Genomic DNA, 24,738 nt, shown 5'->3' with positions numbered 1-24,738 from the left:
ATAGTACAATTTGAGGTCTGTTGTGAGGAAGGCTTTTTAGGGACAGGGTTTTCTTTATATCTGATTATGTCTGTTCTTCGCAGCTAATTATTTTATTTAAGTGATACTTAATTTTTTCACATTGTATCTTATGTGATACATAAGAGCTTCAAATAAAGCCTTTTCAAGAAATCTGTAATGCTTGGTTTTTGCCCAAAGTGAGCTTTTCTGGAAGGATATAAGGAAATCTCTTGTCACCACCAAATCACACCCAGTTGTTCTCTGGCCGTCATATCAATCAAAGATTCATTTCTTCAGCTAAGACAGGTTTACGAGAGGGGAAACTCATGTAGATCTTAGGGAAAAAACCCTGCATCTTAGATCTATACCACTTAAGAGTCTGTCCAAAGATGTTATCTCTTTGTTCAGAGTGCTGCAAATCACAAGCAGAATCAAAGTATACGTTTTAAGTTGAGGGTATGTGTGTGAGGGAAAAAAGGAATCAAGTGTTGGTATAACACTTTACTTCTTTTTCTTCGCCCTTTCCATTAATAGCAAGAATATTGAGAACTCATGCAGAATTCCAAACCAAGTTCCCATAGCAGCACTCGACTAAAGCCTGCATACCACTTCCAACTAGAACTAGATTGTAATGTAACGCAAGTCCTACCATTATAATACGGAGCTACTTTAGGGGCTTTAATTCTTTTTGTGGCAATTACGTTGCCATGGAAACAATCTCCTGCTAATAATGACTTCATCACACAATCAAAATCCAAAGTGGATTTAAGGATTTGAGGATGCCCGCTTTATTTATTTGCATTAACTTATTCAAGGACCTTGCCGAGCCCGTATACTATGACTATTACGTTAGTGGTAAATTCCAGTTTAGTAGGACCTCAAGCTATTTCTTGCATTTCTGCCTAAAGGAAATCCTGCCTAAAAGATCACTTCCAGGCTTCGTTTTGTTTTAAGTATTTCAAGGGGTGTTTGCTTTCTGCTAAGAGGTAGCGGCAGCTCTTTCTCCTCTGACCGCCAAAGCCCCAACTTTGCCTTCGGGCCAAACGAGAGACTCCCGGCTTGGCGCACGCGGCGCAGCGCGGCCTTCTTGGGCCCCGCAGGCTGCCGTAGCCCGGAAGGGCGCTCCCCGGCGGCCGCAGAGGCGCGCCGCCTGCTCCGGCAGTTTCACTTTCGGTTTCGCCCGGGCTTCGGCGGAGGCCCGAGCTGCGCGCCACCTGGAGCGGGGGTTTGGGTCCCGGCCGCCAGGTGAGCCGGGCGGTGTTCGCTGGCCCGGGGTGGGTGTGGGGAGCAGCAGCCGGGAGGTGGGCCGCGCGGACCCCAGGGGCCCGGCCCAGAGCCCCCCGGAGGGGCGATGGACCCCGCGGGCGCCGCCGCGGCACCCCCCCCCCCCCCGCCCGGCGCCGCCGACCTGCCTTCCGAGACCGGGGCTGCTGGCGGGTTCCTCGCCGGCGGGGTGGGCGGGAAAGCGGGCCGCGGGGCCCCGTGGGCCGCGCCCGGTTCCGAGGGCTCCAGGGCCGCCGCGGCCTCGTCCACGCCCACGTCGGGGTGGCTCCCCTGCCCGGGAATCTAGAGCTGGACGCGCCCACCTTACCGGGGCCTCGGGCCGCGGGCGCCCGCAGGGTACGGCGTCGAGTCCTCCCGCCGGGGCGGCCGCGGAGGAGCGCGCGCTCGCGGCTCGCGGGTGTGTGCGCGCGGCTGGAGCAGGGGATGGGGCCCTAGGGTGCCCCCCCCCCCCCATGCCGCAGAGGCTCAACAAGGCTGTTGAGATGCTGGAATCAGAAGCGCTTAGCGAAGAAAGTAATACTCACCGAATCCCTCCCATCTTTACTCTTGTGCGTGCTTCCTTCTGTTTGAGCTAAGACTACCTGTTCGGTCAGTTAACAGTACAGATAAGTTGTCCGCTTTCATTGAAAAGTGCCTCTTAAACGCCATTTCTGATTTTGCACCTTTTGGTGGGCTGCCTGTTCTGTCCTGGTGTAGGTCCCGTAAATTATCCAGCCATTTCCCCGGCTGTGAGGCATTTAGGGTGTTTGTGAATTTTTGTTTCATCTTAGCATCCCAGGTGGTACTTTGATAAACGTTGTTTTTAAAACTGTGTTTCGGATGATTCACTTGGATTGATTCTGAGCAAGGACATTTTTACAATAGGTGCTGTGCTCTACTAGTAAGGTCTCTTCAGATCTACAGACCCCTTGCCAAATTGTTTTCCAGGAGAGTTCTAGCAGTTTACATTTCATGTAAGGTTGTGCCTGTTTTCACCAAAAGTATGATAGCTCATAAAATGTATTTCTAATACGTCACGCTCACTTTGGTTTTTTTTTTTTATTTTTTTTTATTTTTTTATGGTGGTGTTTCATAATGCCAATTGCTTGAATTTTGTGCAGGAGTCTAGAGAATTATCTTGGGTTTGTGTCTGTGTGTGTGTAAAAGTATTACTGGAGTTGCTGCATAGGCTGACAATGTTAGAGCAGGATGATCTCTTAAGTGGTCATCCAGCATAACTCCCTTATTTTGCAGATGAGGAACCTGGGGCCTTGAGAGGTGAAATGATGAGTTCTCCAAGGTTTACAGCTAAATTAAGTAGCAGAACTGGGATTAGAATTCAGGTTTCCTATCTCCCAAGTGAGTACTCCTTATGCTGCATTGGGTGGTCTCTCACTAAACTGTGGCATACTTGTATGAGCATTTTTAAAGATCTTGGCATCACTTGAATTATTTTGTCCTGTTAGAAATAACAGAGATTTTAGTCATCTGAGGGAAGTGTAACACTTGGGAAATTGACCATTTTCAGGACTGGGACTAGAAATCCATTACTTAAAATGGCAACCCTTCCAAGATTTTTTTTTTTTGAAGATTTTATTTATTCATTCATCAGAGAGAGAGAGAGAGAGAGAGAGAGAGAGAGACAGGCAGAGGGAAAAGCAGGCTCCACGCAGGGAGCCTGATGCAGGACTCGATCCCAGGACTCCAGGATCGCTCCCCGGACCAAAGGCAGGCACCAAACCGCTGAGCCACCCAGGGATTCCCCCCCTTCAAGATTTCTTGACAGTTGTTTTCAGATTCCCTTTATGTCAGGATAAAGTATCTAAAAAGTTAGAATTTGTACTCGATCATCTGATTAGAATTGAGCTGTTTGTTCTCATTTGTTATACCTTGAAAGTTTTTTAAAACTCCTTGTTGCTTTAATACTATAGAACAATGGTTTTTTTGATAAAGGGTTTATAATAACAGAGTTTTTCAACCTCAGTTGACATTTTGGGCCGGATAATCCTTTGCTGTGGAGCACTGTCCTGTGCTTTTTTGAATGTTAAGCAACATCCTTGGCCTCTATGTCCTAGCACCACCCTCCTCATTCAAGACAGTCCAGAATGTCTCCAGATGTCTGCATTTGCTTACAGGAATCATTTGGGAAGCTTTATAAAATGTCAGTTACGGTGCCCCTTGCCTGAGGAGTCTGACTAGGAGTAGTAGGCTTCAGGAATCTGCATTTTAACAAGCATCTCTGTTGACTCGGATGCAGCTGGTTCTTGTACAACACAGAAACATTTCTATTTTCTTTGTCTTTTATTTGGTGGTCAGTAGCAGAGATATGACTGTGGTATAGCCATTTAAGTGCACAGATGATGCAGTGCTAGTCACTATACCCATAGTTTGCGGGTAGCGGTGAAAGGGACAGGGATTTTCCTTGGCACTGTCCTCAAATGTCTCCCACAGGATTGGCCCGTGAGCTTAGGTTCCTTTTCCCCTGTCTCTGAGAAGCTTAGAACCTACTGTGGGAGACTGATCAACAGGAAAACTGCAGAACAGCCTGCTAAATGGGAAGGGGTGCTCTCTGAGTGCTGGATTCATGGCTGGAGTGAGAGAGGGGAGGAAAGTGGCCCTCTCTTGGATGGGGAGGAGGAATTGGTATGAATCCTTCAGAAGAGGGCTAGGTACCCCTTCTGTCCGAGAAGGGAGATATTTTGAGAGCTGTTTTCAGTGTCTGATGCCCTCAGTAGGTGAAAGTTTACAGGTAAACATTGCCAAGAAACAAGGATTTGCATGCCTTCTGCTCAGTGATGTAACTCAATCACATTAGATGTACTGCTTAACCTTTAACCATTGTATTTCTCCGCAGGCTAGTTTACAGCACTTTGTCACTTGAGGCAGTTTTCCTGCAGTGCTCCTACCCTCCAGCTGGATCTCCCCTACATCTCCATATATGTCTGTGGCCATTCCCCACACGTAAGGGGAGAATCTAGACATACTCCAAAGGGCAGCTTTGAAAGGGCTGAGGCTTCCTTAGTTCTGCTTACCACCTTGCAGGGTTACTGTGAATCACTCGTGAATCTAACAACCAGGCACATAGTTGGATGAATAAAATTTGGTTCTTTTTTCCCTCCATTCTTCTACTAAAAAAAAATCTCTGCAGGGCAGTTTGCAGATGTTCTTATACTAGACCTCTCAGTAGCTTCTGGCAGAAAATATACTGCCTTTGACTTAATAGCCATTTCTGAAAATAGGTCATTTAAAACAAACCTGAGTAGGAGTCAGGGGAGGGAGAGAGGCATAGAGGTGATTATGGCTTTAATTTTGAAGGGAGAAGTTTTATCAAGGTGACCCTGCAGAAAGGAGGCCTTTTTCCTCTTATGTGTTTATGGTTCAAGAGGCTTCTCTCTTGCTTCAGACATGTCCAGAACTCTGCCTTCTGCCTTAACCAATTTAAAAGATGAACACTTAAAATTACATGAGCCAAGTGGTGGGAAAAATTGTGATGTTGAGACCAATTTACTCATACAAAATGGATTTATGGGCAAGTCATTAAGTAACAGGGAGTACCAAGGAAGCCTAATGAAGATGAATGTAGAAGATGTGGTCTCTTAGAGTGATGGATAAAATGCGTTCGAAGCAGCCACCCTCTTTTCAAATAACTTTTGAAATGTATTTTTTTTTTTCCAAGAGATTTAGCAGAATGTAGATGTCCTGGAGAAAAAAAAATGACAAGCCTGGTAGTAGTCTTTCCTTTCACGTGGCTTTTGAGGGAGAAAAGACTTGTATAGAAAAGGTGGAGATTGTAAGAGAATAGTGACAGGTTCCACCGAGTACAGCCAGGTAGGGGAATGGCGCTGCCAGAACCAGCTGAGGCGGCCCACTTGCACTGCCTGCGCAGGCCTCTGCCTATGACCCTCTCGTGTTCTTTGCGCCTGACACGGTAGTCCCCAGACTGGCGAGGCATGTGCAGACCGGTTCCTGGGCTCTTCTCCAGACCCACTGAAGCAGAATCTCCAAGTAAGCCCATCAATTCATGCTAGGAAACTGACCTGGCGGCTCAAGTTCAAGCTCTCCCAGCCTGGCTTGGCTTGCCGAGCTTGCCAGGAATGTGGTCCTGCCACACACACCCCGGCTGCATATGCATACACACACACACACACACACACACACACACACGCCTGCCACACACACCCTGGCTACACACACACACACATACATACATACATGCCTGCCACACACACACACACACACACACCGGCTACATTTCATCCTCTTGGCTGCAACATTTTCTCCTCAATCCCAAACACATGTCCATTGCTTTTGCTAGGATTTCTGTCCTTTCAGACTCGGCCCTCCTTTTCCTTCCCACTGAGCGCTGGTGTCACCTCCGGAAAGCCCTTGTCCTGCCCAGCCTGTGCTCATGGAGCTGCTTTCTCTGTGCACTAGTCTCTGCATAATTCTATCCCAAGACATACAGCTTTTATTTTTATTTTTTTTATTTTTTAAATTTTTATTTATTTATGATAGTCACAGAAAGAGAGAGAGAGAGAGAGGCAGAGACACAGGCAGAGGGAAAAGCAGGCTCCATGCACTGGGAGCCCGACGTGGGATTTGATCCCAGGTCTCCAGGATCGTGCCCCGGGCCAAAGGCAGGCTCCAAACCGCTGCGCCACCCAGGGATCCCCGACATACAGCTTTTAAAAAGTTCTCCATTGATGTGTTTCTGTGCCTGCTTTGGAGTGTACCCTCTGAGGGCCTGAGGCTGTGTGGAACATGTTAACAACGTTGCACGCATAGCCTGTGCACCTGACCCTTTGATGCTGAACGAAAGTTTGAGGTATGGAACACCTTCAGGAAGAGAGTGATGCTAATCCGAGTAAACATGTGGCTTCGTAACAGAGCTGTGACCTTTGATGAGCTTAGAAGAGAAGAGTTTTACCTATTCTTTTTTAAAAAAAAATGAAGAAAGAAGATGAATAATGTTTTTTAAAAATAGCTAATACCAGCATTTATCTAGGCTTGTATTTTTTTCTGTATAAACTTTTAACTTTGGACACAGGGTAGTTAATAATATTCCTGTCAACTAGATTTTCACATGACCATACATCTCAGTGATTTTTTTAAAAAAAATCTTTTTATAAAGATCTTATTTATTTGAGAGAGACAGAGAGAGAGACAGACCATGTACAAGCAAGGTGAGTGGCAGAGGGAGAGGGAGAAGCAGGCTCCCCCCAGAGCAGGGAGCCTGATGCAGGACTCCATCCCAGGACCCTGGGATCATGATCTGAGATGAAGGCAGACATTAAACCAACTGAGCCACCCAGGCGTCCGCCTCCTTAGTGTTTATTTTTTGTTTTGTTTTTTCAACACAAAGTAAACAGTTAGTTTCATCTCAGTCTTGTACCTAGAAAGAAAGTACCATCATGGGATTTTGCATACGATAGGAAATGTATCTGACTCGAGCTGAGTCTCAATCAGGCCCTTAGAGTTTATAGTCTCTCTAGACCTGTTCAGCCACAAAACAGCACGTGTTTGGGACATAAATAAGGCAGTTTATAGATGAATGGGAAGATTTGTTTGTTTTTACTAAACTCATCAAGAGTACTGAGTCTGTTACAGGATTTACTTTGTAACATTTTTTCTTGCACTCACAACAGTGTAAATAAAATTGTGTGGTCTGAGTCTGGAATGAATAGTGGTCGTCCTGAATAGTAGTTGTAATTCCAGATATTGACTGAGACTCTAACTAAAAACAAAAAAACAAAAACAAAAAAAAAACGGGCAATCCAGTTAAATTAAAATTTGCTGAGTAAAATAATTAGCTGATCCCGTTTGATCCCATCTTTCAAACCTTGGGGAGATGGAATACAGAATGGTCCAAAGAACAGCCCAAAATTTAAGAATACTTTGTGAAATTTGCATTTTCTTTTATTTAACTTAAGATGTTGACTTTTTGTAATTAAAGAGAATTATTTCACTTAAATTATAATCACTTTTGTTTACTCACACCCTTTGAACAAGAGTTTAAATTCTTCTGGATTTTAAGTTCTTTAAGGTCAGAACTTGTGTGAATGCCATGTTTTTGAATTTCCCAGAAAATATGTGTGCACATGTATGTATTTGTTGAAGAAATGAAAAGCCATTAACTGAGCATTCTAGCTTACCCAGACTGCTTAAGCTGGCACAGATTCACTGTGAGAAAAATCTCCAAACGATGTTCCTGAACTTGTACTCAGATCATGGAGTGGCTGAGAGAAGTAAGCAGTGCTGTTTATGAAAGAAAGTGTTATGAAAATCCTGATTAAAAACGATTTGAGTTCTTGAGGAGAGTCCTTAAGATATTGTATCCATACTGATTTTTTAAAAATTCTTTAAAAATATTTTATTTATTTATTCATGAGAGACACAGAGAGAGAGGCAGAGACACAGGCAGAGGGAGAGGCAGGCTCCATGCAGGGAGCCCGATGTGGGACTCCCTCCCTGGTCTCCAGGATCAGGCCCTGGGCTGAAGGCAGCGCTAAACTGCTGAGCCACCTAAACTGCTGAGCCACGGGGCTGCTCTCCATCCGGATTGTTAAGTGTCCGTGTCCCTACTATATGGCTACTAAATAGCAGTGAGCTGAATTTGAAACAAACACATTTTCCAAAGTCCTCTTGCTGGCAGTTTTTGCTTAAGTAACTACAGTTTGTTACATTTGTTTACCAAAATATTTTGAGCCAGGAAACTGTTGTATAACAAGATGAATTTGGAAAGGAGTGATTGGCAACTATGTATGTTTGATTCGGGTATATAATGTTCTGTCTGTATTTCAGACTCCTATTCTTGAATTTCAAGACTGTTTTTTTACTAAAAGGCAACCTATGGAAAGGGAAAAGATATTGCAAATGACATTTCTGATAAAGGGTTAGTATAAAAAAAAAAGAGTTAGTATACAAAATATAGAAAGAACTTCTAAAACTCAACACCCCAAAACCAAATAATACAATTAAAAAATGGGCAGAAGATATGAACAGACATTCTCCAAAGAAGACACACAGATGGCCAACAGACACTTGAAAACATGCTCAGTGTCATTAATTATCAAGGAGATGCAAATCAAAACTACAATGAGATATTACCTCATACCTGTCAGAATGACTGAAATCAACAACACAAGAAACAAGTATTGATGAGAATGTGGGGGGAAAGGAACACTCTTGTACTGTAGGTGGGCATGTAAACTGTTGTAGCCACTCTGGAAAACTGTATGGAGATTCCTCAAAAAGTTAAAAATAGAACTACCCCATGATCCAGCAATCACACTAGGTATTTACCCAAAGAATACAAAAATACTAATTCAGGGATCCCTGGGTGGCGCAGCGGTTTGGCGCCTGCCTTTGGCCCAGGGCGCGATCCTGGAGACCCGGGATCGAATCCCGCATCGGGCTCCCGGTGCATGGAGCCTGCTTCTCCCTCTGCCGGTGTCTCTGCCTCTCTCTCACTGTGTGCCTATCATAAATTAAAAAAAAAAAAAAATACTAATTCAAAGGGATACATGCACCGTTGTTCATAGAGCATTATCTGCCATAGCCAAACTATGGAAGTAGCCCAAGTGTTCATCAACTGATGAATGGGTAAAGAAGAGGTGGTGTGTGTGTGTGATGTGTATGAAACAGGATATTAGCCATAAAAAGGAATCAAATCTTGCCATTTGCAGTGACATGGATGGAGCTAGAGAGTATTATGATAAGTGAAATAAGCCAGAAGAGAAAGACAAATACCATATGATTTTACTCATGTAGAATTTAAGAAACAGAACAAACAAGCAAAGGGGAAAAAAGAGCGAACCAAGAACTAGACCCTTAACTACAGAGAACACAGTGACCAGAGGGGAGGTGGGTGGGGGGATGGGTGAAATAGGGGATAGGAATTAAGGAATGCACTTGAAATGGACACTGGATGATTAAAATAAAAACTTTTTTAAAAAATACTTTTTTCTTAATTAAATAGAGTGTATATCTGCTCTAATTGTAATAAGAAAATAGCAACTGCAATAGCAACTTTCAGGAGGCTGTATAAGGTGGTGATTAAGAGCATGGGCTGGTCATCCACTTAACTAGCTGTGTGACCAGAGCAGGACCTCTGTGTCTATTTCTTCATCTGTTGAATGAAGATTAAAAACAACACCTACCTCATAAGGTAGTGAATTTTAAATGGATTAAAACATAAAAAGTGCTTAGGTAAGTGCTGGCATGGCATATAGTACAGTCAGATACTAGCTCTCAATTATGCTTATAATTATTTTTAGAAACACTGTTTTGGCATCAGCTGGTTGTAAATATGTCTACATTATATAACATAGACTTTAAAATATAATTGTTTTGAGCTTGAATGTTGGTTATATCACATTTGAGGGCAAATTATTTCAGCTTTTTGTGCTTTTGTCATTAGCAAAATGGAGATATTAAGACTTTCTTCCCAGTGTTCTTATAAAGATTAAATGGGATCATGTTTATTAGGATCTCTGCAGAGTGGCTCAGTATATAGGCTAAGCATCCAGTAAATGAGGGAGGTGGCAGTGGTTGCAATGGGTATACTGACGGTGTGAGACAGTAGTGACAAGTGATTAAGAACAGGGGCTCTGTTAACGGAGATGTGGTGTAGGGTTGCTGTGGGATAACCAACTGAAGTCATGCATTAGCTTAGTATCTGGCTGGTAGTAAGTACTGAAAATGTGCTAGCTGTAGTGTTGTAACAGTAGCGAATAATGTTGAGTTATGTGTGCTCTTTTGATACTTGATTTCCTATAAATATGTTGAAGGCTTCAGGGCTTTTTTTGAGTTTTGAGTAAATGATTAACTTTTGTCTTGGCTTTTATTGCTCCTTTTCAGATTTCTGATCAGGATTGTTAAAATGAGTCTACGGAAGCAAACCCCCAGTGACTTCTTAAAGCAAATCATCGGGCGACCAGTTGTGGTAAAATTGAATTCTGGAGTGGATTATCGAGGTAATATTTTCATGCTTCGTCCTCACTGGTGCAACTAAATAAGTAAATATGACTTAACTGGTTTTTGTTTTTTGGTTTTTGGTTTTTTTTTTTGATAGAGAGAGGCAGAGACACAGGCAGAGGGAGAAGTAGACTCCATGCACTGGGAGCCCGACGTGGGATTCGATCCCGGGTCCCCAGGATTGCGCCCTGGGCCAAAGGCAGGCGCCAAACCGCTGCGCCACCCAGGGATCCCTTAACTGGTTTTTATTAAGCTCTTGAACATACCCAAATGAAGAAGCAGTGGTTACCAGTAGGTTTTGTGCCCATTTCTTTTTCCACTGCTGAGATGGTTCCCTTTCGAGACAAGGTGGAAAGCAGTGTGTGTGCTTCTGACTTCCGGTGTGATTTGTGTGACTACTGTCACCTGTCTCTGCTTTGAGACCGTATGTGTACGTTCTAGTAACAGCCAGGATTCTCAGCCACCTCAGGCATGAATAACTGGAGATGGAAGAACACCTGTCATGGCAGCCTTTGTTTTTGCCCAAGTATTCAAGATGGACAAGCAACTATTTAGACAGTGTCACCTTACAGCCTGAACTCCCCACCCTTCCGGTGTGCATGCTATCCAAGTACTCCTTCCCATTAGTTTAGAGGATGCTCTTTTTTTTTTTTTTTTTTTTTTTTTTTTAAGATTTTACTTATTCATTCATGAGAGACAGAGAGAGAGAGAAACAGAGACACAGCCAGAAGGAGAAGCAGGCTCCACACAGGGATCCCGATGCAGGACTGGATCCCGGGACTCCAGGATCCTGCCCTGGGCCAAAGGCAGGCGCTAAACCGCTGAGCCACCCAGGGATCCCCTGAGAATGCTCTTTTTAAGAGGCTGTGACACTACTGAAATTAACTTTGCAGGAGGAATGGTATCAAATTCCATTTTTTTAAAGTTACTGAAACCCTAATCTTCCAAAATTTAATGTGTTAATTACCTGGAATTTTTCCCCGGGTACGGATTACCCATTCATCAGCGGAGTAAAGCCTTTTCTTGTCTCTTTTCTGAATGAGGATGCTAATCTTGAGCTTTTTCCTCTTTCCACTCTTGCAAGCTTAATTTTTCTGAGAACTTCCTATGTGTCCAGTGTGTGCTAATCATTTCAGTTTCCAATTTATCTTCACATAAATCCTTTGAGATGTCTGCTTGTCCCTACCTAGCAAGGGAGTAGCTAGGACTCCCAACTCAAGCCTGACTTAAAAGCCTTGTTAAGGAGCCACTCTGCTGTTTATGTACTGCTTTAGTTTCTTGACATCAATAACCCAGTTTAATTTTATTTTTATAGTGGAAACTAATGGATTTATACTGAATACTGAGGTATAAAGTCTCTATGTACTGCTTCATACCCATGAACGTTTGATGAGCACAGAGGAGAGAATAGACTTTAAGAGATTTGAGCATATTCAACAGTTGGTTAGGGTGGGGACATTGCGTTCAGTATCTTCTCAGAACCCACTTCACTGAGGAGTTCAGCCGGCCTAGCCTGACTTTTTTCTCTCGTTAGGGATAATATTTTTATTTGTAAAGGTAGTATATGAATTTTTCTTTTTTTTTTTTTTCTTCATTTCATCTCTCTTTTCTAAAGAATTTCAAAGCAAATAATGAAGAAAAATATACAGAAGAAAGCAGTCTCCCCATCCAGAGAGAATCAGGCTAACCAGTTTGGACCTGAGTTCATATAAGCATAATTTCATATAAATGGGATCAGCTCTGCATACATTCTGATTTTTTTTCTTTTTACATTAAAAAAATATATTCAGTTCTCTGACAATATAGAATGTTTAATGCTGTATAGGAGTACCTTGTGGGGATGTACCACAGTTCTGTTTTTGTTTTTAACCAATTTCCTATTGATGGATGTGTAGGTGTTTACCAGGTTTTTTTTTTTGCTATTTTAAGTAAACAGCTTTTCTCCTTTGACATGTATCCAAGTATTTCTTTAAAATAAATTCCCTAGGCTAGGATTTCTGTGTTAATGAGTGTGCCAAGTGGCCCTCCCCTCAAAGCAGATGGGCTTATTCTTCTGTGGGTTCTCACCAACCCCTTCTTTTCAGCTTTTCCATTCTAATTGGCAACAAGTGATAGTTTCATTTTATTTCTGTTTTTTTTTTTTGTTTGTTTACTAGAGAGGTTGGAGGCCTTTCACGTGGCTAGTCACTGTCATGATTAAATTTTAAAAACCCAGCTCTTTGTAGCAATTTCTCTTAAACTTTGAAGAGAACTTTTTTTTTCCTGTTCTTCCTCGTACTTTATCCCTTTAGAGACAATGACAACCTCCTGGAACCTTTTTCTTAAATCAACCTTTGCAAGGAGAATACATAACTTTTTACTAGTGAATATTTCATTTTGAAATGCTTTGGGTTAACTTTCAAACATTTGCATATCACATTTTGGAAGTTTCTTGCTCACTTAGGATTGTGGTTTAGATATAAAATAATACAGTGGGAAATAAACAGGAAAGTTATATCTTAGGCTTTCTTTTGATGGGAAATAATTGTTAGTAATTGTTCAAATCTATTCTGATTATTTGAAAGTGTACAGCTTCTAGCAGAATTCTGTCAGATTAACGTCGTGTGTTCTCATTACACAATTTGGAAAAGAAACATTTTTGTTTAGAGGCAAATGAGGGCAGAGGCAGGGAGTGAGGAGCATATTAACGAAGTGGAGACTAAATGAAGCTATCGATTTGGCTAATTGTATCAAACTTGTAGTATTCTTAATTTTTTTTCCTAGATATTACCACTTGAAGTTAGAGACTCGGAGGCTTCTATATTTCCATCTTTTGAAAAAAATTATCAGGGCATGTTGTGCACAATTTATACCATCTCAACACAATTAAAAAGATTGACTCAAACAGTTTCCCTTAAAAGCTCTTTAGAATGTTTTTGGCCATTTTTCTATATTAGTCTGGATTTGAAAATATTCTAAGTGTAACAAAACAGAAAGGGATGTGTTATAATGCAATATGGTGCCCTGTCTTCTCAAGCTGCTCTTCACTGTGAGTCACAGCTTTAAGATGTTCCTTCAGGAGCACCTGCTATCTCCTCTTCTATTATTTTAACAGATTGTGGAGACTTCCTCTTAACCCTGGAGTACATTCATCTGCTGCAGTAGATGTTGCAAAAGAATACAGTAAATCTGCCAGACTCATATTTTACTTAGTGACTAAAGTAAGACGTGCCCCCTGGAAGCGAGGAGCCTTGGCCAGTGGTCATTTGTTCGTGCATAATTGCCCACTCCTGATTTTAGCTTTCAAAGAATGGTATTTTATTTGGAGTGTGCTTGTTACATTATTTTTGTGAAGGCTTTAGAACTTGCTGTGATCACACGTCCCATGAAGCAAGTGATAGTTTGATGTTTTCCCTGTTAGCAATGCGTCCATGTCTGCTTTCACACTGTATCCTTCTTAGCCTTCGTTCACATTGGCATAGAATGAAACTATTGAGTTTCACTTACAGCGTGAATTTTTATATTAAGGATGTGAGAGCTAACAAATAATGAGATTGTCAGCTCTAAGGTGTACCCTGTAATTTTCAACTCTTATTTGCCTTGTATATCTTCTCTTTGACTAAATCTGCCTCCAGGGGTCCTGGCTTGCCTGGATGGCTACATGAATATAGCCTTGGAGCAGACGGAAGAATATGTAAATGGACAGCTGAAGAATAAGTATGGTGATGCATTTATCCGTGGAAACAATGGTAATAATCTCTCGCTGTACAGTTGTGCAACATCCCCAAAGAAGCCTTTTTGTCTATAATCAGGATCCCCCACAGACTTCCTACATAATTCAAAAGTTTAGTTTTCATTTTGCATTGTTTATTTTTAACTTATTCTATCTCAGATCTTTACTGTGGCTAGTTTTTTTAGGATGCTTCATAGAATTTTGGAATAGACATTCTCACCTTCCCTCTCTCCACTAACAAGGACCTGAGGGGACACTGATTCAGAACCCTGAGTACAGTTTATTACATTCCCCCAGCACTGCCTCTCACATCAGAAGTTGGAGCTGTAAGAGTGGCCACTCTTGCCCCATTATCTTTGGTTTGCATCATTTTGCAGTTAGCCTGTCCTGATTGGCCTTTCTCTCTTAAATGTTCAGATGCTTTTTGTGGAGGTTGGCCTCCTTTAGTTTGGCAAAAATGACAAAATAGGAAAAATGATTCTAAAGTTGATCTGCTTCTTAACAACCAGTACATTGCTATGAATGTTATGACTACTTTTAAGTACCTTGTTTGAAAGAATTAGCAATGAAGTCATATTTGAATTTCTCAGGGGGAAGAGGAAAACATCAAAACTGAGAAAATTATCCTTTGACTCATCCCTCCCCCCCTTTGATCCCATCCCCCAAATGCAGCTCTGGGGCTCCTAAGTTTGGGGTTTTTATTGATGTGCATTCTTTAGTTCTGGGTAATTTCTTCCTCTTCCCTTATTAACAGTTGGGTCTCTGCACTGAACTAAATATCCTGACTTTTATTGTAGATATTTCTATCTCTAGTTCTTATAGTACCATATTTCTTCACATCCTATCTTTGTATAGATCTTTTGTTGGCTTTTTATCCTCTCAGCATGTAGAATTTCCTGTTTTTTTTATATTAGTTTTATTTTACTCCCTCCATTTATTGGAAATGTTATGATCTTTCACCATCTACAGACAGCTTAGAGCAGCAGTCACCTGTGAGTGGTGACAGGCTAGATCCTGTCACATGGACACTACCTCCAGGGTGTGTCCAGTTTCCTGGGCATGTTTCTACCATCATTCTGACATTTCCCTTCATATAACTTTTTCCATGATGAAATCAGTGGTAGATATCTTTAGACTCCCAGATTCATATCCTTGTCTCTTAAGGATTCTATTTAATCTGTGCTATGTTCTTTGATCAAGATACCTCTGAATGTTCACTTTGAATGGACGTGTCAGAGTCTGAGTAGGCGTGGAGGTGGGAAGGGCGGAACACCTCTGGTGAAAGCCTGACCACAGTCACCTAGTAATTAAGTTTTGTCTCATTCTTAGGTACCACATATCCCAAGGAGTTCATTTTGGGTGGTCATGAGGGCTTGCTGAGCAAACCTTTGGATAACACCAAAGGTTGATACTTTGGGAATTCAGGGATAAAATCCAGGGATTAAAGGGAATTCAGAATAAAGATTTTAGTATTTAAAAACAAAGCAAAAAACCCCCCAAAACTCCTCAGCTCTTCTTTATCTTGTTGTAATTAAAATAGTAAATAGCAGGTTTAAAGTTTATATTGGAAAGATGGATGAAAAAAAATTTTTTTTGAAAAAAAAAATTTTTTTTTTAAGATTTTATTCATTCACTCATGAGGGACACAGAGGCAGAGACATAGGCAGAGGGAGAAGCAGGCTCCACGCAGGGAGCCTAATGTAGGACTCAATCCTGGGACTCTGGGATCACACCCTGAGCCAAAGGCAGATACTCAACCGCTGAGCCACCCAACTGTCCCTGAAAATATGTTTTTAATTGTTTTTTTTTTTTTGTTTGTTTTTAATTGTTAACTTGAAGTTTAGTCTGGTAGATTTATGTTACTACAGGCAGAATTATTATAAAACGTCCTTAGATTCCAGGGATTTTCACGTCCATTTTATTTTATTCTCTTGGTCACGATTTGCAGTCAAATGTATAGTGAACACTAGAACACAGTCCTTGTAAGACATCAAATCCAGGTCTCGGTTCTTCAAATTTGGTTTTTAATATCATAGAATTTATTGTGCAGTATGAAAAATCCCTTCCAATTTGCAGAGATGTTAGGCCAAAATCTTTTTGCGTTTAAAACTTGCTATTATGATACTTTAGCACATGTTTTTTTTTTTTTCAGCGTATTTATTTTTTTCTTTCCAGTATTGTATATAAGTACACAGAAGAGAAGGATGTGAAGATGCCAAGAGGACAATCCTTTTCACACTTGGATATATTTTTTGTATGAGGGTTTTTGCTTTGTTTTGTTTTATTTTGTTTTGTTTTTTTGTATGAGGGTTTTTGCTTTGTTTTGTTTTATTTGTTTTGTTTTCTTTTGTGACTTGTCCTGTTTCATAATAGTTGGCAATTTTTCACTGACATGCGAGTGAGCGAAGGGCACAAAATTGTGGATGTAGTGTAAAGAGCTCCTCCATATTTAAGTTCCAGGCATCTTCTTTTCCCTCTGTGTCAGTGTGCAGAACACAAATGAATAAAAAAAGAAAATCCATTTCTCTGTACGTGATTTTTAACTCAAGTCTCAAGCAGTGTCATTTGATTTGGTTTTCTTTACCCTGTGTCTGAGGAAGGATGCATACGATGATAACTGAAACATTTTAGAGATGTCCTCCTCTATCCCATCTCCTTTGGCTTGCCACACAAAATGCTCGAGTGAAAGCGTTCTACAGAGGCATCCAGTTTCCATCAGAGGCCGTAAGGGGTTTGTGAGGTCAGAGGCTCAGCCTCCGATTCCATCACCCAGATAGAAAATAGAGCTGGGGACCTAAGGCTGGCACTTCTACAAAGGAAGTGGGACTCTGCATGGAGCTGGGGGAAAGTCTGAAGGTTAGTGATATCCCAGTTAGCTTGCTAGATTTTCTTGCTTTCTTTCAAGAGCATGGGCATCAATATCGTTCTCTAATTTTTATGGAACACAGTAGGAGAGGAGCCAGTTGTGTACCGCCATCTGTCTGGCAGTCCTGTAGATTAAAGCAAAGCCTGGACTTTTGTAAACTTACTCAGGTTCCAGTTGGTGAACGGTGGTTGGGGGGGAATTTTTCCTCACCCCCGGCTCAGGGAGGGGCTCTCAGGCCGCCTTTCTCTCAGATCCAAGCTGGGTTGGGGTGTGCTGTTGTCCCGGAGCAGCACACCAAGCATTCACGTTGTTTGGCACAAGGCGGCCTCCTCTGCATTATGGGACTCCTGCTGCGAGGGTTTTTACAGTTTATTAATGAGATTTCCACAACCCTGCTTTATCCTCTGAGCAGTGTATGCTGTCTCTAGGAACAGCAAATATATCTGAGCACTGAGGTTGAATGAACAGCAGACAATTGTGTGAATGTTATATTGGCCTTCCTTCTCCCTCCCTCCCCAAGCAAAACAGCATTTCTGTTCCAGGACCCGGTGGTGTGATTTTAAACAATTGCCTGGTTGAAGGATGTGGGGGCAGGACAGGGAAGGAGGGAAGAAAGGGGTGGTGCTGGTTCTGGAGAAGTGTATGTGGCCTTTAGTCTTGTTTTATTTTAAAGATCAGAGTAATTGGAAACAATTATTTTTTAATAACTCAGGAAAGGTGAACAGAAACATTTCACAAGGTTTTACTGTGTGCACACCAAAAAGAAAACACTTTATGCTATGCTTCAATAATTTATCACTTCTTGACAGGGGCTTGAAAAGGGTTCAGTCAGTAAGTACAAATCACCAGGACAACTTTTTTTCCCAAGTGGCGTATCAATCATAAACAACCCCCAGATCCCAGGTTTGAAACAACAAATGATGCTCACTCAGGCTCTACATCTGCAGGAGCCAGTCTGCCTCTGCCCGTTATGGTCACCCTAGGCTCAGGCTGGGGGAGGCGGGACCCTGAGTTTCTACCGTCTCTGTGTGACTCAAGGCTTGGTGCTGCAGCAGAGGAGCAGAAACAGTCACGCCTGGGCTCTGAGATGCTTTTGCAGGGGGGTGACACCAGTCACTTTACCTGCATTTTATTAGCCAAGCAAGTTACATGGCTGTGGTTTCCTTTAAGTTTCCAGGATTGAGAAGGAGCGAAAACCAGAAATGAACAATGGCAATATTTACCACAGTATATGTATTAGGATTCTTCAGAGAAACAAAACTAATAGGACGTGTATATAGATAGAGACTTTGAGAACTGGCCCACACAGTTGTGGAGACTGGCAAGTCCAAAATTTTCAGGGTTGGCTGGTAGGCTGGAGACCTGGGAAACAGTTGCAGTTCAAGTCCAGAGGCCATCTGCTGGCAGAGTTTCCCCTTCTGGGGAGGTCACTCTTCTAGTCAAGTCTAACCGTTTGGATGAGGCCTACCCACATTGTGGAAGGTAATCTGCTTTACTCACAGCCTGCTGATTTAAGTGTTAATCTCATCTTAAAAATACCTTCACGGAAACATCTAGAATGTTGGCCAAATACCGGGGGCCATGGCCTAGCCAAGTTGACACATAGAATGAACTGTTACAGGATCTTAGCCATATCCTTTGCATTATAAATTTCTCTCACAAAGACTAAGAGGTGGACCCAAATCCCAAACTGCAAAGTTTCAGATTTTATTCTTCATGAAAAAAGAATCCTTTCTCAGCTAAGAGTGGGGTTGAGGAACTGTGTGCTTCTCGCGCTTCAGTTGTCCCTTCATTAGATTCCAAAGAGAAACAGCGATTGGTTCTTTCCGTGGTCTCGAAAGCTGGGTCTGGAAAGATTGCCTTGGTTTGGTTGTTTCAGGATGGCTTAGAAATCCTGGGTTAAACATGTTCCTAGAGCTAAGAAGAATGCCAGCTCTCCGTAGAGCAGGTAAGCAGTGCCCCAGGCCGCAGAGGGGGGCGACGGCCCCGGGGTCTCTAGTAGGTCCCAGGTAGGCTCTGCGCCGCTGTGAGCGCGTACAGGCAGCACGGACCTCGCCCAGCCTCCTGTTACCTGTCACCTCTCGTGGTGAAGTCTGTGTGGCACCCACCTTTCAGTGTGTTTGGAACCCTCTACAGGTGCGTATCTTTATCCCGACAGAGTGAGCGTGCCGCCCCTCTTGTTCAAAGATGACCCAATCCATCAGGATGAGCTTCCAGGGCACAGACTGCTCACCATCCCCCCAGGTCCTCCTGCCGAGGTTCCCTGGCGAGTTCCCCTGCCCGGAGCACAGGCACAGGTCTCTGAGATGCCACCCATGCCTGTGGGTGACAGAAGGCCTCACGGGGGATCCAGGCTCCGCCTTGATTAGCATCTGCCCTAGTCTTCACAGCCTCCCTCCATGGTCGCGGAACAAGGCCAACCCCTTTCCAGATGTGCAAACCTCATGCAAAGAAGTTAGGTGACTTGCCCCGGGTCACCCGGGGACTCGCTGTAACTGGAATGGCAGTCCCCACAGCTCTTTGATCAGGTTCCTAAGTGCCAAACTCCTGCCCGTTGATTGCTTCCAGTGTGCATGTAACCGACAAAACAATCTTCCATTCTTTTTTTTTTCTTTCTTTTAAGATTGTGTTTATTTATTCATGAGAGAGGCAAAGACAGAGGCAGAGGGAGAAGCAGGCTCCATGCAGGGAGCCCGATGTGGGATTCCATCCCGGGACCCCAGGATCACGCCCTGGGCTAAAGGTGTCCCAAGACTTTATTTTATTCATTTATATATTTTTTAATATTGTATTTATTTATTCATGGGAGACCCAGAGAGAGAGGCAGAGACACAGGCAGAGGGAGAAGCAGGCTCCTTCTGGGGAGCCCGATGTGGGACTCGATCCCAGGACCCAGGGGTGACACCCTGAGCTGAAGGCAGACGCTCAACCGCTGAGCCCTCCAGGTGTCAACCTTCCATTCTTTCCCCTACTGGTCTAAATAAGAAGGCCCCAAGGCGTGCACACGGGCTGCCGTCCTCCTCATTCAGAGATGGTGTTGGCAACGGTGATTTGCTGTCACTGCTCCCACGTGACAGGAAAGATCGAATGACCGCCAGCAGCCCTTTACACACCGGCCACTGGCTGTAGACACTGTTGGCAGGGCCTTGCTTTTCTTGAGATGACTGTCTCTTAGAATTTGGTTTTCTCTCCAGAGTGTCCCTACTTGGAACGACTCCGGGACAGGCTGTTTGCCAGCGGCCTGTGGCTGTGTCTTCACGTTAGAGACTCGTCATCACATGCAGTACATACATAGGAGAGAAGTGGAGACAGGATCTCTGTGAGTCTCATCGCCTTTACCTTCCTGGCCCAGCTCTGACGGGATCCACTGTCCTCTGTCCCAGGCCATTTGCTCAGATGTCTAATAAACACAAATAATTTGGTGCCGCATCTGGAGTGAGGCCTGCCAGGCCACTTGACCACCTCCTCTACCCCCCTTCACACTCCCTAAGTGTGCACACACCACTCCGGCTGTGGGAGCATGACCCACACCATGAAGCCACTCTGCCCCCTAATCCCAAGTACCTGTGAGGCTTATGTAACATCCAACTAGGCCACGTTGGATTTCGTGTTAAATACGTTTTGTTTGCTATGTTTACTTATGACTTCACTTCTGTTGTTCTATCATTTCTCAGTTTATTATAGAAACTTTTTAAAAAGTCTTCTCTTAAAACCGATCACTTTGAGAACAGTGAGGACCAAGTCCAGGATGTCAGGAGACACCGTAGCCTTTGGTCAAAATGTCGTATTGTGTTTACATTTTAAAAGAAAAGATTAGTATCTATTTTACGAAATACTAAAATAGAGGTTGAAAGAGAATAGGCACTCCCCGCCCCCCCCCACCGCCCCCGCCAGTTAGAGCTGTGTTCCCAGGTGAATCTGTTTCTCCTGTTCAGGGAAATGAAAGTATTGTTTTTACTAAAAGGAAAAGCAGGTTAAATAATCCAAGCTATCAGACAGACAATTTAAAGACCAGTTTTTTTATTAAAAAACATTGTAGAACTTGTATATGATTACGTTTATTATTGTCATTCATTTTCCTTTAATGAATGAAACTTACCAAGAACCAGCACATTCTCTTCCTCTCCCATCTTTCCTCCTTTTTATGGGAGAGACTAGCTTTTAGACTTCACAGTTCCAGTTCCCATCACCACCCATCCCACATTAGACAGGCATTATTTCTCTCAAAGTCGCCCTTATTCTGAATTTGTGTCAACTTCTTTATTCTTCCGACAAGCTGACCCTTCCTCAGAGCTTCTGTGTGGAGGTGAAGGGGGTTTGTTAAAGTCACCGCCGAATCTCGTGGAAGCAAGACTCCTACCAAGTCAGTGACTCCTTGGAGGGCTAGTGGACGAACGTCCCCGACCGAGGTGATTTGGGAACTTAACAAAACATCAAGGAAGAGGTTGCCGTCTGCCTTGTGTAGTGAGAGACAGATTGCTGCAATGTAAATTGAACCAGGAGACCAGGTGAATTGTGGAGACTGGAAGCTCCCTGAGGGTAGGGCTGCTTTTTGGCTTTTTATCTCTAGTGCCTGAACGTGTTCTGCAGTCTTCCTGCTGACAGTTAACTTTATAGAAACAAAATCCTGATGCCCTTAAATAATTTACCTCTGTCTTTGGCAAGCATTTTTGCTTCCAGATGGACATACTCTCATTCTCTGCTCAGGCCCATTATTATTACTTGAAAGTTTGAAAAACTCTGGCAAGGAGGCATGTTACAGTGCAACGGGGACCTTAATTTTCTAACATCTGCTGGAAGTTCATCCTGCTACAAGGAGGCCATCTGACATATTTTTGGCTTGCCTAACTGATGGTTTCATTGCTTAGAAATCAGAAGAAATACCAAGGAGGGCTGATGCTGGACTCGTAAGGAGGAAATGCTCACCAGCAGGGCAGTGATGGGAAATTGGGGCAGCAATGGCTTTGTCACCTTGGTATGTGTACCAGGCAATAAAACATGCATTAAATGTTGTCAGACGTATGTTCTGGCCTTTATGAAAGCAGATGTCAAGAAGTTCAGAGAAAATATCACCTGCGGGAGGAGACTCCAGAAGTTTCAAAACCTTTTTAAGGCTTATTCCTGTACACAAACTCCAGAGAAAAAGTAGTATAAGGTTGGCTTTTAGAGAGTTCTGTGTAAGGATATGGAATGAGTAACAGGTATGCAAGGCTTGCTTTGTGCTGGCCACGGTCCTAAGTTCTTTACAACTCATTTAATTTTCACAGTAACCCCATGAGAAAGCCCTCATTCCTTCTACAAATGAAGAAATCAAAGCACCAGAAGGAACTTGCTCAATCCCACCCAACTAGTAAGTGGCTGGCATGGGATTTAGGCCCATCAGACTGGCTCCAGAGACTATAAACTACCACCCGAATGTCTCAAGAAGCCTGAACCCCCAAATGAACAGAGGCTTTTCAGAATAAAGTGAACAAAAGGACAGGTCCACTTGCTGATGAGGACACCATGGTGTTAATAGGTGGCTAGAAGACCACGCTGCCCAGGACTTATTTAGTTTCTTTATTCTTCAAAAGGGGTGATCTCCAAACTGAAAACATTTCCGGAAGAGAAACAGAATCCACACAGACCCCAAAGACCCCGACGAGGGGCTCAATCCTCTTGAGTCAACTCAAGTCTCCAGTGGCATGGAACACATTCCACTGTGCAAAACAGCTTGCAGGTGACACAGTGGGAATGCCAGTAGGAGCCTGTGAGATTCAGAAAATGAGAGATGAACAAGAGCTCTGGTATCATAAAAAGAAAAAAAAATAGAGAAACGATAGGCCAGTGAAGATATTAAAACCTTGAAAAACTAAAAAAAAAAAATAAATAAAAAATAAAAAGCTTAGAAAAAAGATACTTTTTTTAGAAGGCAGGATGGGTTCACATAAACAAGGAAAGTCAAGACCACATAACATTTAATTGGCAGAGTTTTTTTTTTTTTTAAGATTTTATTTATTTATTCATGAGAGACACCGAGAGATCGAGAGGCAGAGACATAGGCTGTGGGACTCAATCCCAGGTCTCCAGGATCAGGCCCTGGGCAGGAGACCAGGTGAATTGAGAGTGGTGCTAAACCGCTGAACCATCCAGGAATCCCAAACGGCTGAGTTTCTAAACTACTAAACTACAGGATTGTAATTGTGACATTATCATTGTCACCAGCAATGTCATCCCTGGCTAAAGAGTACTGAGCAATCTCCACATGCCAGGTGTGGCCTAAAGCAGTCACCATGTGTTATCTCATTTATTGCTCAGAACCAACCACCCCATGTCCGAGTAGTGACCTTTATTAATCTTAACACATTGAACAAAACTCAGCCTGTGGACACAAATAAAATGAAGTAGTTGTTCATATGATCAGAGGATGTAGAACTGATTCCTTGACATGAAAAAGGTGTAAGTATATGTCAACACAGCTGTGTGGGACAACTATACTTAAAATACGTGACAGTCTGTGCTTGCTTCTATACAGTTTAATATTTGCATCAATTACTCAGGTAAAGGAATGAAAGATTTCTCAGAGGTTGTAGTATAGGTAGGGATGGATAATACTAGACATAGAACCAAGAGTGAAAGAGCCCAAGAAACTAGAATAAGAGTGAAAGCAATAAACTAGAAACAAAAAGCACTACGATTTAGGATTTGTTTTTTTTTTTTTTTTTAAGTTTGGGGAGATCCAGAATTACTAAATCTCATAATTGAAAGGAATTCTTGGCTATCTAGCTCACCGAAGCAGTCTCATTACATCTCTAGTTCCATGTTTCTAGTTCTGCATGGTATGGCATGGGAAATGAAATCAATTTAGTGGATAAAGGGCAGCATTTTTAAAAAGTAAAATAGAAAAAAATCAGAGTGTGCCACTTATAGTAATTATCGGTATTATTGTGTTAGCTTTTGTTTCCATTTTATTATTGGTTCTGTGTGCCCTTGGTGGGGATATAAAGTTTATTTCCTTCTATAGATTGTGGTCAAAAAATTGGAAAGCCACTGCTTTGGCCAGTTCTTAAATACCTTTCTTTCATTACTTCATTAAAATACACTATCTAGGGGCACCTGGGTGGCTTAGGGGTTAAGCATCTCCCTTCGGCTCAGGGCGTGACCCTGGGGTCCTGGGATGGAGTCCCACATCGGGCTTCCCGTGGGGACCCTGCTTCTCCCTCTGCCTGTGTCTCTGCCTCTCTCTGTGTGTCTCTCATGAATAAATAAAATCTTTAAAAATAAAATAAAATGCACGATCTGTGGGGAAATATAAAGATTTATATTTTGTACGGATATGACTCCTAGGAAAATTTTTTCCATGTGATATTGAATTTAAGTAGTCTCACTGTAACTTGAACACACTGGTTGTGTCTCAGCCCTGCCACATACTGGTCACAGGATCTTGCTCTCAATCATTTTACATTTTTGATCCCAAATATCCTAATCTATAAAAATGGAAATATTACTAATAACAAAGCAATAATACATTTTAAAAATATTTGTATTTATTTATTTGAGAGAGAGAAAGCGAGAGAGAGAGGGAGAGAGGGAGCACGAGGAGGGGGCAGAGGGAGAAGCAGGTTCCCCACAGAGCAGGGAGCCCGACACGGGGCTCAATCCCAGGACCCTGGGATCATGACCTGAACCAAAGACACTTAACTGACTCAGCCACTCAGGCACTCCTCAATAATACTTTTCAAACCCAATATGATGGTAATTTTTTTTTTTTTTAAAGGGAAGGCCATTTAAAAACTGGAAATTTTACAAATGCAGTTCTCCCTTCTAGCCCTTAAATTCACCTTGGACAAACCTACTCTCTTCTTGTCAACCTTTCAGCTTTGAAGACAGTTTTCAGGACCCTCTCCCCTGGAGGTGAAGCTCCCTGTCTGCCGAGCCACTC

At 42.7% G+C, this 24,738-nt stretch overlaps 1 protein-coding gene across 3 annotated transcripts; it reads left to right on the top strand.

The window, feature by feature from the left end:
- Positions 1 to 1,098: 1,098 nt before the first annotated feature.
- Positions 1,099 to 16,472, top strand: LSM6 (LSM6 homolog, U6 small nuclear RNA and mRNA degradation associated). 3 transcript variants are annotated; one of them, XM_055336618.1, is made up of 4 exons: positions 1,099 to 1,245; positions 10,123 to 10,238; positions 13,854 to 13,967; positions 16,127 to 16,472. In XM_055336618.1, the coding sequence occupies exons 2-4, from the start codon at positions 10,145 to 10,147 to the stop codon at positions 16,159 to 16,161; spliced, it is 243 nt and encodes an 80-aa protein (XP_055192593.1). In that variant the 5' UTR covers positions 1,099 to 1,245; positions 10,123 to 10,144; the 3' UTR covers positions 16,162 to 16,472. The 3 variants fall into 3 exon arrangements, with proteins under 3 accessions (XP_055192593.1, XP_055192591.1, XP_055192592.1); XM_055336616.1 differs by lacking the exon at positions 1,099 to 1,245 and adding an exon at positions 1,754 to 1,872; XM_055336617.1 differs by lacking the exon at positions 1,099 to 1,245 and adding an exon at positions 2,602 to 2,622.
- Positions 16,473 to 24,738: the final 8,266 nt, after the last annotated feature.

The sequence above is a fragment of the Nyctereutes procyonoides genome, unplaced genomic scaffold (assembly GCF_905146905.1).
Source record: "Nyctereutes procyonoides isolate TBG_1078 unplaced genomic scaffold, NYPRO_anot_genome, whole genome shotgun sequence".
Classification (NCBI taxonomy): Eukaryota; Metazoa; Chordata; class Mammalia; order Carnivora; family Canidae; genus Nyctereutes; species Nyctereutes procyonoides.
The sequence above is the reverse complement of the archived record's forward strand: the minus strand, read 5'-3'. Positions and strand labels throughout refer to the sequence as shown.

Bases quoted from the DNA above. Each gene is read 5' to 3' on its own strand.
- LSM6 (XM_055336618.1), top strand. From the start codon at position 10,145: ATGAGTCTACGGAAGCAAACCCCCAGTGACTTCTTAAAGCAAATCATC. The intron at 10,239-13,853 runs GTAATATTTTCA...ATCTGCCTCCAG, and splicing joins TTCTGGAGTGGATTATCGAG to GGGTCCTGGCTTGCCTGGAT. The intron at 13,968-16,126 runs GTAATAATCTCT...TTTTCTTTCCAG, and splicing joins ATTTATCCGTGGAAACAATG to TATTGTATATAAGTACACAG.